This window comes from Hyperoodon ampullatus (genome assembly GCF_949752795.1).
Source record: "Hyperoodon ampullatus genome assembly, chromosome: 4".
Classification (NCBI taxonomy): domain Eukaryota; kingdom Metazoa; phylum Chordata; class Mammalia; order Artiodactyla; family Ziphiidae; genus Hyperoodon; species Hyperoodon ampullatus.
In genome coordinates this window covers 60,624,878-60,642,596 of record NC_136917.1, presented here as the reverse complement: position 1 = coordinate 60,642,596, position 17,719 = coordinate 60,624,878, and the positions used below count along the sequence as shown (strand labels likewise).

The following is a 17,719-nucleotide window of genomic DNA, read 5'->3' as shown; positions in this document are numbered from 1 at the left end:
GGCCGACTTTGATGTCTTTGTGCCCTGCTTAGGGTTTCCACACACACAGCTATAATTTCTTAGCAAAAAAAAAAAAAAAAATTTGCATAGACCTAGTATAGAAAATGTATTGAAGTTGTTTCAATATAAAACGAAACTGCAACAATTATATTGCGCCTCCGTTCCAAGGGTAATCTGAAAGGATGAAGCACTGGGACTTGTTTAAATCATTATCAAGAGAAAAGGAGAAAAGTCGCACAACATCTCTTTGGCAGCCAGGCTCTTAATTCTGCAGACCAATGATTTCAATATCACTGAATGGGAAAAATGGAGGTAAGCATCTGCAACAACTCCAATAACCGGCAGCAGATCAATACAGCTAGAAAGCTGCCCTCCTCGCCCTAAGCCTTCCAAAGAACTCAGCCCAACTTGCACGATTCCTTACAAAGATCACACTGTAGAACTCAACACACTGGTTCAGCTCGTACACAGTGGAGAAGGAACTGGTGAAAAGGGAAATTTTAGGTAACTCTCCCAAGTCAAAATCGATATTTCTCTGAAGAATAGAAAGGCAGGCACGCTGCTGAGTGCGTACTTACATACATGTGGCTCTCAATATATGCCTGCCCCATGGCAGAAAGAAGAAATCAATAGTTTCTCACAGGAAACCTGAAGTACAGAGGGATAGGATGGATATAAAAGGGGTTTGGGGTTTGTATCTCTTTTTTAATTCCAATTCTGGACATCCTCGGGCTAATATCTATAATTGCCCAAGACCTGCAATAGCTGAGGGCATCTATTTAAATAGCCGATATTATTGAGTGCCTAACTTCAAGCTGGCCTGGTTCTCTGTGCTGAGAGTTCAGGTTTCTGGCTTGATCAAGTGGAGGAGCCATTCGCCAAGACCGGGAATACAAGAGGAAGGGTAAGCTGGCAGCACGGATGGCATAGAGGAGTATATTAGCTTCCTAGGGCTGCCGTAACAAATCACCACAAACTAGGTGGCTTAAACAACAGAAACGTACTGCCTCACAGTTCTGGAGGCTAAATGTCCAAGTCGAAGTTTTGGCAGGCTTGGTTCCTTCCCAGGGCTGTGAGGGACAATCTGTTCCAGGTCTCTCTCCTAGATTCCTATGGTTTGCTGGCCATCGTTGGCATTCCTTGACCTGTAGATCCACCGCCCCGACTTTCACCTTCATCTTCACATGGCGTTCTCCCTGTGTATTCTCCCATAATCTTCCCTCTGTGCACATCTATCTCGGTGTCCAAATTTACTCTTTTCATAATAAGGACATCAGTTATATTGGATTAAGGGCTAATGAGCTCATTTTAACTTGATTTTAACCTCTGCCAAGACCCTGTTTCCACACATGGGCCCATTCTGAGATCCCAAGGGTTAGAACTTCAATGCATCTTTTTTGAGGGACACAATTCACCGTCTAACACGGAAGCGAGGGAAGATGGTAAGCCGGGTCCTCGGCCTGGTGAGGGTGAGCTATCTGTGCATGCATGGGTCCTCAGACCAGGAGAAAAATTTGAACGAGAGATAGAGTTGAGAGACATATGTTCATGTATCGGGTCAAACGGAAACGGATGTTTGAAGGTCAGGTTCTCGGTGAGGATGGTGTGGCTAAAGCTGTGACATGAATGAGATTGCCCCGAGAGGAGTTACAGTGCTTCAGAGAGAAGGGGCACTGAGCAGGGAACCCTCAGCACATTGGCACTTCAGAGGTAGACGAGGGAGGAGGGGCTGCTGTGGAGGTGTGAGAAGACCCAGGAGGGTGACATCGCTGAGGCCCAGGGCAAAGAAGGTCTGAGGGGAAGGGTCACTGCTTCCATTAAGGAATCCCAGTTGTCTATGACAGTATGATGAGCTTCCCCAACCTTGGCAGCTTGACGCAACCATCCCCTGTTATCTCTCAGTTCCGTGGGCAGGAGTCTAAGCAGGGCTTGGAGCAATGCTCTTGCACCACGTGGCACTAACTGGGGTCACTGGGTGGTATTCACCTGGGGGATGAACTGGTCTGGAGGGTCCGATATTGCTCCCTCCCATGTCTGGCACCTGGGGGTGGGAGATGGGCAGGGGAAATGACTGGACTCAGCTGTATGTGTCCTGCAGAGCGCCCACCCATGGCCTCTGCAGCCTGTGGTCTTAGGGGCAGGCTCTATCTGGTTTGTGCCTCTTTATCCTTCTGGTCCCAGAGGAATCAATCTTCAGCTGCAAAATGAAACCGTGGGATTTCTTGTACAAAAAAGAAGGAAAAAGTGTCATTAAAAGTAAGAAAACTAATGTACACTTAAAAACTAGTTAAGAGGAAAGATCTCATGTTAAGGGTTCTTACCACAATGAAAAGAAAAGGATTAAATGAGATAACCAGGTAAAGACCACGTCGTACAGGGCCTGGCACACATTAATCATCCATTATACGGTTGCCATGATTTAACCAGTTCTAGAAGGCTTGTTATGAAAAGCAATATACACATCCATTTCCCTCTCTCCAGAGGCATTTTGGTAGCTATTTTTATAATCCAGCATTATCTTTTTTTTTTTTTTGTGGTACGCGGGCCTCTCACTGTTGTGGCCTCTCCCGTTGCGGAGCACAGGCTCCGGATGCGCAGGCTCAGCAGCCATGGCTCACGGGCCCAGCCGCTCCGCGGCATATGGGATCCTCCCAGACCGGGGCACGAACCCGTATCCCCTGCATCGGCAGGCGGACTCTGAACCACTGCGCCACCAGGGAGGCCCCCAGCATTATCTTTTGGAGGGATGGGCTGGGCATAAAGGGAGTTAGGGAATAAGCCTGTTCAAATTCAAAAATGATAAAGCTTTAAAAATGGTTAAGACTTAAAAAAGAAAAAAAAAAAACAAAAAAACTTAAAGAAAGTCTGGCTTTCTGCTCGTGGACGCCGCCGAGTAAGCATCGTTAACGTCTCCCCCGCCCCCCTCCACTGCCGTCATGTCTAAGTCAGAGTCACCCAAAGAGCCCGAACAGCTGCGGAAGCTCTTCATCGGAGGTTTGAGCTTTGAAACAACCGATGAGAGTCTGAGGAGCCATTTTGAGCAGTGGGGAACGCTCACAGATTGTGTGGTAATGAGGGATCCAAACACCAAATGCTCCAGAGGCTTCGGGTTTGTCACATATGCCACTGTGGAGGAGGTGGATGCGGCCATGAATGCAAGGCCACACAAGGTGGATGGAAGAGTTGTGGAACCAAAGAGGGCTGTCTCAAGAGAAGATTCTCAAAGACCTGGTGCCCACTTAACTGTGAAAAAGATTTTTGTTGGTGGCATTAAAGAAGACACTGAAGAACATCTAAGAGATTATTTTGAACAGTATGGGAAAATTGAAGTGATTGAAATCATGACTGATCGAGGCAGTGGCAAAAAGAGAGGCTTTGCTTTCGTAACCTTTGATGACCATGACTCTGTAGACAAGATTGTCATTCAGAAATACCACACTGTGAATGGCCACAACTGTGAAGTAAGGAAAGCCCTATCTAAGCAAGAGATGGCTAGTGCCTCATCCAGCCAAAGAGGTCGAAGTGTTTCTGGAAACTTTGGTGGTGGTCGTGGCGGTGGTTTTGGTGGGAATGACAACTTTGGTCGTGGAGGAAACTTCAGTGGTCGAGGTGGCTTTGGTGGCAGCCGTGGTGGTGGTGGATATGGTGGCAGTGGGGATGGCTATAATGGATTTGGTAATGATGGAAGCAATTTTGGAGGTGGTGGAAGCTACAATGATTTTGGCAGTTACAACAATCAATCTTCCAATTTTGGACCCATGAAAGGAGGAAACTTTGGAGGCAGAAGTTCTGGCCCCTATGGTGGTGGAGGCCAATACTTTGCCAAACCCCGAAACCAAGGTGGCTATGGTGGTTCCAGCAGCAGCAGTAGCTATGGCAGTGGCAGAAGGTTTTGATTACTGCCAGGAAACAAAGCTTAGCAGGAGAGGAGAGCCAGAGAAGTGACAGGGAAGCTACAGGTTACAACAGATTTGTGAACTCAGCCAAGCACAGTGGTGGCAGGGCCTAGCTGCTACAAAGAAGACATGTTTTAGACAATACTCATGTGTATGGGCAAAACTCGAGGACTGTATTTGTGACTAATTGTATAACAGGTTATTTTAGTTTCTGTTCTGTGGAAAGTGTAAAGCATTCCAACAAAGGGTTTTAATGTAGATTTTTTTTTTTTTTTGCACCCATGCTGTTGATTGCTAAATGTAATAGTCTGATCATGACGCTGAATAAATGTGTCTTTTTTTAAAAAAAAAAAAAAAGAAAGAAAGTCTGCATATTTCCAGTTAACTAGGGGACGGTATACTCTCCCTGAAAAGAAAAGCTCTTACAATGAGAATAGCATTGCTACTGAGTGAATCAGAGGTAAGCAAGTTAATTTATTCAGGCATGACTATTATTGACAGCATCCAAGTTACTTAAACATATTGGTTTAAAATGTGATTTAGACAATGCAGTCACATGTTTCATATTTAAATATATTTGATGCCATTTTATGTTGTCAAATATCAAATTTTTTTTTAAAATCAAAAGTGAAAAAATGTAAAAGTTGGTATTAAAGTTCTCATGAAAGTACTACTACACTAAAAGCATTAAATCTGATCCGTTTTCATGGCATTTGGTTGGGATGTGAGTTTCTATCTTATCAATAGGCATTCTTCCCATAAGTGCCATATGAAGGACATATTTCATTCTAGGTCAAGACAGCTGGTTCCATCAGGACCCAGCAGAGTGCAGATGGTCATAATTTCCAACTAGGACTGAGCAGCAGGTTCAACAAGTGGCCACACCTGTTCCAGAAAACAGGCATGAAAACAGCCCTGATCCATCAAATATCACTGCAATTGAGGTGAACCCAGATGGAGAAGAATCTGAATGAAGACAAGAGCATCGAAGAAGCAGGAATGCTGGGGTGGAAACAGGATGGCCAGGAAAGGTAGAACATCCAGGATGCAATGCCCCCTCCCAGCAGAGCAGGGGGCTGTAGAAAGAGCTCGGCCAGATGGCTGACGCTGTCGCTCAGCGCCATGGCTGCAGCAAGGCGCTCAGCGCTCAGCCTCCCCACTGATCACATAGAAACACAACGCAGCTTCTCACCGGGGGTCGTGACAACAGGCTGATTGGTGGAAAGCACGCTCTATGCAAGATACTCTCACTGTCATGGTCCAGTGGTCCTCCTCAATCCACTTGTTGTCCACCTCCTCCCGACAGGAGAACACAAGCTGGGCCAGAATCCAGCTTGAGAATTATCCATCTTCCCTGAGAGGAAGAAACCCCAGCATCACGCCCTCCAGGCCCTCCCAGTTCTGTGTCACCACCAGCCACCCTCTGTGCAAAAAGGCCCGACATTCGGCGGTATGAATGCACAGCCATGACACGGGACGACTTCATCAGAGGACAGTAATTTCGCATACATTGCTGTAATCATATGGAAGTAAAACGTCTCCCCAACATGTCAAGTGTCACCACCCTTTACAGCAGCACCTTTTAAAACACTTAAAAGACACGTAATTTTGTCATGTAGATCAGAATATCCACAAAACCCTGATATAAGTAGGGCCCGTCTAAACCAAAATTATATGACAGCAATAGGGAACTACCAGTCACAACTTAGCATCTAATCAGCCTTGCTCTAGAAGGTATAGCAGAGATGCTGCATGAGAAGCTTCCTTATTTGAGGCTCTGGAAGACCTGAAGGCCAATCACCAGCAAGGCCATGTGGAGAGACATGAAGGGCTCAGGTTCTGGAATCAGAACAACGTCGGAACCCTCTCTGCAGTTTATTGGCTGTGTGTCCTGAAGTAAGTCTCTCAACTCCTCTGTGCCACCTCTCTTCCTCATGAGTTAAAATCCAGCCTTGCCAGATTGTTGAGAAGGTTTGAGAAAAGGTAGGCCCCAACGAACAGCAGCTACTATTATTGTTATTATTGTGCTAGTAAATATTTTAATAGATTTTTTTTCTTCAAGGCAGAGAACTAAATTGCATCTAAAAAGACATCTCTGTTAATCACATATTAAATATTTAATGAGCCCCTAATATAATCAAATACTGTGGAGGAGAAAAACAAACAAGATGCATGATGTCTCACTTCAAGGTAGTTATAATGTCATGACGGCTGAAGATGCTCCATTCTTGGTCACATGATTTGTAAAGAATTTTCTGTATTTTTCATCAAGTTGTGAATAATCTTTTTATGTATGTAAGTGTGGCATCCACTAAAGGGAAACCCCTGGAAGGACCAGACCACATCTGTCACAGAGCTGGGAGAGTGCCCAGCACAGCCCTCATAGGAGGAGCTCAGCAAGGAGAAATGGGGGTGGAGGTGAGGGTGGGGAGACACTGACGTCAGAAACTCCCTGAAAAAAAAAAAAACCAGCCACACCACTTACTGACAGACACTGACAGGCTGTAGTCAAGGAGAACTCGGCACTTCCTGTAAAGGCAAATGAAGCAACTTCTCTAGCTCAAAATAAAGATGGGGACCATAGAATGGGTGATTTTTCACGTGTGAGTTGGAGGGCGTGGGCTTGGCAGTGACCTACCTCCACGTTCTCATCTCTCTTCACACATACACACGTTATTTTCTGTATTTGCAAAAAAAATGTACAAAGTCCTCCTGAAGGCCATTTTCTGGCATTTACACAGCACACAGCTTTGCAGTTCTGGATTTATCCAGGACCACCACCGTTCTGGTCAAGTCAGAGCAGACAGACTGACAGAGGACAAATAGGCAGAGCTTCAGGGAACACTTTCCTGAAAGTGACACAGGATGAGAAGGGGACCCATTGGCTTCTTCCCAATAAACCAGAAGGCAGCCTGATCACAAAGCCTTCTGCTGGACCCACACGGGCCACCGACCACCTCAGCGGTGGGGTTATCTCTGCACATCGGAAACAAACGTCTCTGATCAGATAACACCGGGCTCCAGACCAGACAGGGCAGCCCCTTAAACAGATACAGATTATTCAGTCCGTCAGAACTCTGTAACTGCCAGATTCCTCCTGGGCACATTATGATCCCACCAGCAGGCACGGTAGCCACGTATGAATCAAATGTCCTTAGAACACAGCACACCTGGCGAGCACAAGTTCATGACCTAAAACCCCTTCCTGGACAGGAAGCCCAGCAGAGGCGAGCAGAGACGGCCCCCTCCTCGGCTCTCTGCCCCACTTCTTGCTCCCCGGCAGGCCCATCTCCTTCCAGGCTTTAATTCCTGGACCACATCCTCCCTCCACAGACACCTGCCGGCCTCTCCAGCACCACAAGGCAAAGCTGAACACCACCTCTTCCCTCCAAGCGGCACAGCCAGCTGGACTTCTCAATGTGTGTGTTAAAGGTGCCCTTGGCGTCCTCTGGGAGTATCCCCCCAAGTCACTCACAGTTCTTAAAAAGCCCCAGGGAGGCTGCCCGCAGGAAGCTCCTGCAGCCCTTTTCTCTGCACGCCCAGCACCCTCCCTCACATCCAGATCTTCAGGCGCTCCGGCATCAGGTCTCCCTGAATCCATACTCCGCACCCGCCTCCCAACGCCATCCCCAAACTCATCCCAAATGGGTCTCCAGCCCTCCGCTGGAGGAAACCCAACGGCCGGAGCCTCCCCGCTTTGCCATCCTGAGCACAAATCCCTGACCCTGGCCTCCGCCCACCCAGGCTCCTGCACTCCTCCACGTACAGCCTTCACTCCAGCCACGCAGCCCCCGCCCCCGTCCCATCCTCTCCACACTCCCCAAGGGCTGCCTGGAAGCCGACCTCCATTCAGCCCTCACCGAGGGCTCTGCTTCTCCCCACCACCCCCAGCTCGGAGCTCCTTGAAGGCATAGCTTAGTGCTCATCACCCCTGCATACACCTCTCGAGGTGCCGAGAGTTTTACATACCACAAGTTTTTGATCGATACTTGCTGAACATACTACCTAATCCATCGATACAGCATAATGTCTAGAATGAGGGCCCTGGCAGCAGAGCGGATATCCGGTACTTGCCTGCTGACAGCTTTATTTTGTGTCTCCACCTCTAGAAGGTATCCTGCCTGAGGAGACAGGCCTGTCGGTCTGCCTGGTCCCCCCACCTGCACCTCAGCATCCAGGGGAGGAGCCGGCCCCCAGGAGGCACTTAGGGAATGTTTTACTAATTCAGTGATCTACTCTCAAGTCCCTGCTCTGCCGGTTATATTAGCTGTGTCACCTTGGGTCAGGGACTCACTCTAAGCCTTAGTTCCCATCTTGGTAAAACAGGAGAACAGTGCAGTATCCTCTCCAAGAGCTGTCATGAGGCCCCAGTGAAGTGATGCAGGTCCAGGGCTTGGGGTGGGGCTGGACACCAGAAACGTCTGCAGTGACACTGTCACAGTGTTCCCGCCACACCTCTTTCATTCCGGGTTGCTTTAAAGGTCTGAACAGTTCAATGCACCTCGAAGCACTCTGGGCTGTGCCCCCAGCGCCCTCCACCCTCCTCTCTGCTCCCCTGGGCCCAGCTCACGCCCATCCCCCAGGTGGGGTCCTGCACACCTCACTCAGAGAGAGTCTAGAACACAGCAGGCCATGCAGATCAGAGCTGGGCTCTGGGAACTCGCCCCCCTGGAACTAGGCCTTGGGGGCAGCAAGCTCCCCTGAGAAGGAAGCAGGCTGGTGGAACGGCTCCATTCTCCCCCCATCCTCCCATGGGAAGGGAGCTGTGCACTGCTGCTGCTATGGGACCACAACTGAGGTGCCGGGCCTAGTGAGCCCCGAGCTCACCCTCAGAGAAGAGGCTCCTCTGAGCCAAAGTACCCCAAGCTCCTGCCCTCCTCCCACCTGCTCAACCTTGTTGCTGCAGTTGCATGAGGCTAGGTGTCCCGTTTCCATCTCACTAACGGTAACTCAGGCCTGATTTGGCCTTTCAAGGCCACCCCCCACCAAGTCCACCTATCAACTAAGGTACACCGCCAGGTGAGGTCAATTCATAATTTAAAACTTCACTGCATAATGCATAAGATATCTTATTATAAATTATTCACCACAAATTGCCATCTGGATATTTAGGGAACTTGGGGGGACATTTAAAAGGGAAGCGGGCATTTGCCCAGCATCATGTCAGTAAGCAAAGAGTACTCGATTTGGTTGTTGCTGCTGCCATTTTATTTGCTAGAAACCCGAGCAGATGGACCCCACTGCCCTCCACCTAAAGCCACTGGAGAGCTGTGTGCTGCCCATCCTGAGGGCGGCCACTCGCCCAGTCCCTCTCCCTCCCCAAGTCCCTCCCTTGCTCCACCTTCATAACAGCTACAGGCACGTGTATCACAGGAGCCTGTCTTGTCTCCCAAGAACACAAAGAGAACCATCACCTACTGCCGACCTGGTAATTATCAGAGACTTCTCCTCTCTTCCCCTCAAGTTGATAAAAAGAACTGATTTTCACTCATCCACAGCTCAGTATTCACAATAGAAGCTCCCCTAAAGAGGGGATAAGAGCTTACAATGGAACCCAGTGAGGGTACCATTCATCGAGTTTGCCATTTGACATTAGTGCATCCTTCTCTTAGGTCACTGTGCCGAATCCATCCATTTGAGTAATCATAACCGAATGTCTACAACTATGATGCAGGTACTGCACTATTTGCTAAGTCACAAACATGAACAGAATACCTTCCCTGTTAGGAAGTTCACAGACCAGAGGCTAAGATGCTCATGCAAACACAGCACTACAAAACAAATGAGATCTGAGGTCCACTTTGTTCTAGGCACAATCTGAGGCGATGAGAACTGTATGTGATACATTTATATTCAAGGTCAGTGGGGCTGCAAAAGATTCTGTGATCAGCTCTGCTCGCATGGGGCAAGGGCGAAAGAAGGCTGCACAAAGAAAGGGATGCCTGAGCTGGGCCTTGAGGGGTGACTAGGAGTTTGCCAGGCAGACAAGGAGAAAGAGCATTCTGGGAAGAAGGCCCAACCTGCGCAAAGGCTGCAGTCAGGTAACTGCAGCACACAGACGGAACTGCAGGTGGGCTTGCATACATGAACACTTTAAGGGCGAGATGCAGCCTTGAGGGTGCTGCTGTCGGGGGGAGTTGGTTGGGGGAGGCGAGATATATGCTCTTCCTTTAAAGAGGTCAGTGTGTTTCCGCTTCATCTGTGACTAATGATTCTCACAGAATCTTTGTGCAGGTGGAAAGAAATGGAATTTTTCTAATTCTTTCGTAACGGAATAACTGGAACCCATGCAGCCCCCTCTTCTCGCCCTCTGTTCGTAACCCACCCTTCACCAGAGTAAAATATTATAACTCTAAGGTACCATTCCATTTAAACCTTATGGATCTTCCTGGCAACAAAGAGATCATTGCCAAACTCACCCCATCCTGAGATACAAATGTGAAAGAAAGAATGGAAGCTTTGCCTTCCAACAAGGACTTCTGGAGCCCCGTTTCTTCCCTGAAGACTATACCAGTTACTGAAAATCTGATGGGTTTTCTACGCAGCAAGCAACAGGTGACCCAATTAGGCCTGCTTAGTAGGGAGGGGAAGGGTGAAGGGGCTTTGTGGCTGCATGCTGTGTGTCCCTGCGAGACATCACCAGACAAGGAGAGAATAAGCCCAGTCGCTTTCCCCCAAGTAAAACATCTCAGTATCCTCCTTCATACCTGCCAACTGTGCCCAGCACAAGGCGCTGTGTCCAGGTGAGGTTGGGCCAACACCATTGCCCCCTCGACAGAAAGGGACACAGTACTGACCCAGGGCATGGCTCTCTGGCCCTTCATCTGTAACCACATTTGGCTCTGTTCGCTTTCATGCAACGAAGTCAATAGACAGTGGATAGACAGACAGACAAAGACCTGCTCTCTCCCCCAACAATATCTCCCCAGACAGCCATAACTTTCCACCAACCAGGATAAGAAATTGAATCCATCCAACAGTTCTTCATCTGTTTCCTCCAAAACTTGAGTGCTCCAGGTGGTTGTGTATTTAAGGGAAATTCTCTATTGTTTTTTGATAAACTGTTTATATCACAGTTTGATATTCTTTGGCTAAACCCTTTCTGAGACTCTGTTCAAATAGATTAAACACTCAAAACTTTGAAGGGTTTTTCTATGCCTCCTGGACAAAATTTCAAGACTTCCACGATCAAATCAAGAACCTAGATACCCTGAACTCCAATTTAATAGGCACTTTCGGATGGCACTGAAGGTATGAACGCATCACAAAGCCTGCAGTATGGGAGAACAGAGGACAGCTTCTTAAGGTATCATTTCTAGGATGAAGGCTAAAAATTGTCTATCACAGCCAGTTAGCCTCAAAGGAAGCCTAAATAAATCAAGCCCGCTGGGGAGCCAGTGGAATATAAGGCCTATATCAGGAGGAATCTTCTGAGCATTGTGTCCATATGAGGCAAGAATTCTCCCTCTAACTAGGGCACAGGACCCTCTTAGGAATGAAACTTTGGATTATGTTATAGTATGTTACTGTATCTTAGAAAGCAACCTAAGGATTGAACTGGAAATCTGCACTTGGATGATACTCTCATTTGACTACAAAATATTTTTCTGAGTTTTCATCATCAGGACAGCAGCAACCCCCAGAAAGGTAAGCAAGGCATGGTCATGCCATTCTCATGCACAGCTCCATCTCTGATTCAAAACCAAAATACAGGTGATCCAGAGCATATAAAATCAATTAAGAGAGTTAGTACACAGAAAGCACTTTGAACCCTGAATGGAAATTAGCTACTATATCAATAGAAATAATAACTTCCATTTCCTGAGTACCTACCATACACCAGGACAGGTGCTCTCTAATTTGATCTAAGAGCAAACCCTACAGGGTAGTGATAACTCCCACACTGTATAGATGAAGGTGAGGAAATGCAAATTTTGTTAGTTCCTGCCTTGCTTGCAGGCCTTTGTTAATGAAAATCATTTTTATTTTTATTTTTTTTTATAAAACACTGTATTCCATACTAAGAAGAAAATGCAGCCAGCATTTTTACATCATTGCCCAACTTGGATAAAGACAAAAAGCCAGGAGGAAATACCTAGACTGATACATTTCCTGAAGTGGATTTTTCCCCTCTGTGATGGACTTACTGTAGCACTGAGCTTTCCTCACATCACTTACACATCCATGTGGCTGCCCTGTCCACTGCTGGGAGGTGGCTATGACCCAGAGATTCATCCTGCCACAACGTCTGAGATCCTCGTGGTGACAAATGCACTACTAAGTACCCACCAGGCCCTCCCTGACCAATTTCATCCCCTGAATGTCTAAGGAACAAAGAGGGCCAACTTCCATTTCAGTAACTCAGAGAGGATTTAAGAAAAATAGCAATTGGTGCCACTACTCCCTCAGCAGATGCATCACTCTAGGGCCCAGCTCAGCTGTCAAACACAAATGTGCAGGATTCAATCTGCAATCAGTTGTCACAACAGCCATCTCTCACTCTGCCGTTCCTCAGGGGGAACAATGTAAAAACACACACACATGCAAGAACCAAGACAAAAGGCAGAAGGCAGCGGCATGTGGGTGCTCAGAACTTTGGAAGAGCACTGGGTCTGAGCTTTGACCTTGCAATAATGTCGTGTGTCCCTCTGCCTTTTACAAGGCATGCAGCCTTTTCCACAGTAAACCCATGGTCCTCGGGACCACATGGGTCTGGGGCATCTCCAAAGTCACCAGGAAGCAGAGGGGAACCAGGATTTCTCCACAGTGCTGCGGAATCTTCACAACACAAGAGCCTCTCCAAACACTACCCATCCTCACACGTGCTCTTGAGTCTATGGAGGTGATTCTCTTTGGAACGTTGCCTCCTGCCTCAGGAGTAAGTTCAGCATCTCCAAATGAGTCTGCCTGCTTTTATCTCTGCAGTGCCTCACTTGATTTCTAAAGTGCCCCATGCTGGGAAGACAGTCTTGATAATAACATAGTATAGCAATTTGGCGGGGGGGGGGGGGCCTCCACCACTAACAGTAACTACTAATTTCCTTTCCTTCCATCCCATTCAAGTGCACATTTCTCAGAAGGCTCTCTATCATTCCAAAGAGAGCTGTTTATCTGGATTCCTCAAGCTTCCTTCAAAGAGATAACTAGGATTAACTTCCTGTGGAAAGCCTTTCCCTTCTATACATGTTCCTACAGATCCTTTATTTCCCCACATTAAAGCATTATCATATGATGTTAGTTATGGACTGAATGTCTGTGTTCCCCACAATTCATATGTTGAAACCCTAACCCCTCAGTGGTGGTGTTTAGGGGGTGGGGCCGGTTTAGAGGAAGTTGTGAGGGTGGGGTCCCATGATGAGATTAGTGTCCTTATAAGCAGAGGAAGAGACATCAGAGCTTCTTCACTCTTCCAAGTTAGGACACAAGTCAGAAGGCAGCCATCTGTAAGCCAGGAAGACAGTCCCCATCAGAACCCAACCATTCTGGCACCCTTATCTCAGACTTCTAGCCTCCAGAACAGTGAGAAATAAATGTCTGTTGTTTAACCCACCTGGTCTACGGTATTATGTTACAGCAGCCCAAGCTGACTAAGACAACGTTACAATGATTAATTCTCTCTCTCTACTCCCTATTAGACTGTGATCTCTGTAAAGGGAGTGATAAGGTGTATTTGTGCTCTCCGCTGCATCCCTGGCACCTAGTACAGGGTTTGGGACGTAAGAGACACTAAGGAAATATCCGTTAGATGGATGGATGGGTGCATGCATGGGGGGGGTGGGGGGGTGCGTGGGGGGGTGAGTGGATTTATGTGTACGAGCAGAGATGAAAATTATGGTTTTGAAGAACATTCAATGCTGGAGGAAATGGCTATGACATAATAAGTACAATGCGGGAAACAAAATTATATAAACAATGTGATTTCAATTATGTGAACATTTACACGTGATTAGGGATCTGGCAGGAAATAAGCTAAAAATGCTGATAGTGGTTCCTCTGGGTGGTAAGATTAGGATTGATTGTTGCCCTTCTCTCCATTTCCCATGTTTCCATAAATTGCATGTATTACATTTGTGATCCAAAATAAGATTACATTTTTTTTTTTTTTTTTTTTTTTTTTTTTTTTTTTTTTTTTTTGCGGTACGCGGGCCTCTCACTGCTGTGGTCCCTCCGGCCACGGAGCACAGGCTCCGGACGCGCAGGCCCGGCGGCCATGGCCCACGGGCCCAGCCGCTCCGCGGCATGTGGGATCCTCCCGGACCAGGGCACGAACCCATGTCCCCTGCATCGGCAGGCGGACTCTCAACCACTGCGCCACCAGGGAAGCCCAAGATTACATTTTTAAAAAGGAAATTACTAAGAGAAAAAACACCAAATGCCTCCGCATTTTAGGAGATTTTGTCCTCTAAAATCAGAGACACTTGAGGTGGGGAAGCCCAGACACTGGTAGATTCGTGTGCCCAGAGGTCAGGTGCTCACACCTCTCCAGGTCTCCCGGAAGCATGAAGGATCCTCACACGCAGCCTTCCTCTTTTCACAGAGGGCTTCCCTGTTAAGCATTCTTTCAGCTTCAGCCATTCAGAGATGGAGGTGAAGGAAGGGCCACCTCTGAGGACAGACCAAAAACTGTAAGGAATCATCAGACCAGCGGAAAAAGATGGGGAAGGAAGCTGACCCAAATCTTGAGAACTGTGAAGACCAAGACTAAAGGAATCACAAATCTGTTCACCAAGCAATTGAAGAGGTCCTCCCAAAGCTCTAAGGAACAGAGGAAGGTCATTGCTCTAAAGGTAACTTTTTTATGGAGTAGAAGGGGCTGAAGCTATAGGTAACGATAATAATTGTGACAACTACAGCTACCACCTGTACAGAGCTTAACACAAAGGTTGGCAAACTCCGACAGTAAAGAGCCAGGTAGAAAATATATTCGGCTCTGAGGGCCATAGAGTCTCTGTGACAGCTACTCAACTCCGCTGTTGTCGTGCAAAGCAGCCACAGATAACACATAAAAGGATGAGCATGCTGTGTTCAAATAATACTCTATACACAAAAACAGGCAGCAGACCAGATTTGGCCCGAGGGCTATAGTTTGCCAACCTCTGACTTCACAAGGCAGGCATTATTGAACCTCTAATTTCATTCCCACAACCCTAGGATGGGGAAACAAACTCTGAGAAATAAGTCACTTGCCCAAGCTACGTCACCAGAAAGTGGCAGGGTTTGACTCAACTCCACATCAGTTTGACTCCAAAGAGCTCACTCTTTACCAGGAGGTCATACTGAGCATATCCTCGTGCCATTATCATGCTCAGGGTGGGGACCCAGGGGTGAGCAAGACCCAGACCTTGCCTTCTGAGGTTCAGAATTTAAGATGGGCATCTGCCCCACAGGTACCTACCTGGCACCCACTCCCCAATACAAGTATGTCCCAACAGAAGAAAACAGGCGTCAGGAACACTAACACCCACAGCCCAGACACACACTGAGTGTACCAATTCCTCTACAAAAGGGTTTCACCCTCTCCACAAAGGATATTGCCAGGAAGTGAGCTCACTTGGGGCTTTTAAATACTGGTTTATACGTCTGTTAGTCATGAGGGCAGAAGCCAAGAAACAAAGATAGAGCATGAGGAATCCCTACCGGAAATTCACTGTACCAGGTCACAGTTTCACTTCATGGTTAACAGCATAGTACCTGAGGTCAGGTAGACCTGGATGGGAATCCCAGCTCTGCGTGACCTTGAGCAAATGAGCCAAGCCTCAGCCATCTCCCCTGTTAAGCCGAGGTTCGGAATCCTTACTGGCTTGGGGATGTTAGGACACAAGATGGGGGGCAGGGACTGTGTTTATCTTGTCCATCATCATATCCACAACACCAGGATCAACAGGAAGTACAAAATAAAGGGAAGTAAGAGAAATTAAGATGGAGACTTTTCTGAAATAAATTAAGTCAGCAGGAAAATAGGACTAGCACGGGAAGCAAGGCACAGCTGCCTTGTAGGGCCGGGGACCAGCCTGGAGATACACAAATATACCCTCTGGATGAGCCCAGGAGGTCTCTCTCTCTCTCTGCCGGAGGCAGGTGTGGATGGCAGTTAAAGCAAGCAGTGAGAGTACAACATGGCTTTTGCTTACCCATCTCAACACAGCCTGAGGTTCCAGGACCCTGGCGCTGCCTCCAGCCCCTGACGCTGGTTGATTTCCCTAAGCTGTCCGCCTCCTGTTTCCCACTCTAGAATAAATTCTGACCTTATTAACCTCCAGCAAGCAGGGGAGTGAACACCCAGCCTGACCCTCCCCCCACTCCCCTTCCACAAGCCTTTCTGGGAAGCTGCCAAACTGGAAGATTCGCAAGCATTTTTCTCTAATGCTGAACCACCATCTGCACACCGGTGGCTGCTTCATCAACTCCGAAGCCGGAGACAAGGGAATGGGCAAGAAAAGTGACATTTTCTGCATCTGCAGCATGCCAGGGACCATAGGGCTAAATACACAAATTCTGTGATGGTTTCTGTATGGCAACCCTGAGAGTGTTTTCACCCACATGTTTAAGAGGGGGCTGTAGCACAGAGGGGTTATGTCATCAGCCCAAGGTCACGCAGCTTGTAGGTGGCAAATCTAGGTCCATCTAAGCCCAAGGGCTCTCCAGCTCACCTTCAATCAATGCCCATCTTGCCCTGCTTCCCCCTTGTCCACTGTACACCAGCCACAGCGGTCTCCTTTCTGTTCTAAGAATCTGCTGCTCTCCTTACCTGGAATGTTCTTCCCCCTTCTCTTTACCTGGTTAATACCTGTTCAACCTGTGGCTCTCAGCTCAGTTATCACTTGCTCAGGAAAGTCTTCCTGGCCACCACCCCTGACAAAAGTCCAGCTTAACCCTCCACCCTCACCACTCTCTCCTCCACTGGGGCCCTGGGTCTTTCCTTCATAGCATTTATAATCCAATGGCAAGGTGGATGAATATTTTCTTGTTGTTTGCCTACCAAACAAGACAGTGGATTCCAGGAAGGCAGTAACTATGCCTGACTTCTACGCTACTAAACCCAAGTACTTCCCATGGTGCTTGGCACATAGCAGGTGGCCAACTGAATCTGATGAATGAACAAGCGAACTACCATCTAAACATATTCCCAGGACAGGAGGCCCAAACATCATCTTCCTTGAGTTTAGCACAAGCATTAATCACACGTGCACACATCCACACAATCTACCACCCATGTTAAGTTCTTGAAAAGCAAGATTACAAATCACCCACCCCTCTTTTCAAATTATAGCATAGTCCCAACCTGCAGTTTCCATACTGAACCTTGCACGTGTCATTTCTAGGTGCTACTGCCACTTCAGTTTATCTGCCATTGCTCCTGAAAAGACCTGAAAGAAGAATTCACACAATGCCAGAGAAAAGTGGAATCATTTTTCATAAACTGTGGCAATATCTTTTTGGATCCACCTCCTACAGTAACTGAAATAAAAACAAAAATAAACAAATGGGACCTAAGTTAACTTAAAAGCTTTTGCACAGGGACTTCCCTGGCGGTCCAGTGGTTAAGACTTCGCCTTCCAGTGCAGTGGGTGAGGGTTCGATCCCTGGTCAGGGAGCTAGGATCCCAGATGCCTCGCAGCCAAAAAACCAAAAGACATAAAACAGAAGCAATATTGTGACAAATTCAATAAAGACTTTAGAAATGGTCCACATCAAAAAAAATCTAAAAAATAAAGCTTTTGCACAGCAAAGGAAACAATAAGCAAAACAAAAAGACAACCTACAGATTGGGAGAAAATATTTGCAAATAATGCGAATGACAAGGGATTAATTTCCAAAATATA

The 17,719-nt window shown here is 47.3% G+C and overlaps 2 protein-coding genes across 2 annotated transcripts in view; one reads left to right on the top strand and one right to left on the bottom strand.

Moving 5' to 3' along the window:
- SPOCK1 (SPARC (osteonectin), cwcv and kazal like domains proteoglycan 1) overlaps nt 1-17,719 on the bottom strand; it is a gene marked incomplete at both ends in the record, with an annotated part of 530,118 nt that overhangs the window by 378,563 nt on the left and 133,836 nt on the right. The gene's annotated exons all lie outside the window — the stretch shown is intronic.
- Nucleotides 2,937-4,292, top strand: LOC307051543 (heterogeneous nuclear ribonucleoprotein A1-like; the record flags this gene model as incomplete). The annotated part of the gene is made up of 1 exon (XM_079701956.1): nt 2,937-4,292. One exon carries the CDS (start codon nt 2,937-2,939, stop codon nt 3,894-3,896), a length of 960 nt encoding a protein of 319 aa, XP_079558082.1. The 3' UTR covers nt 3,897-4,292.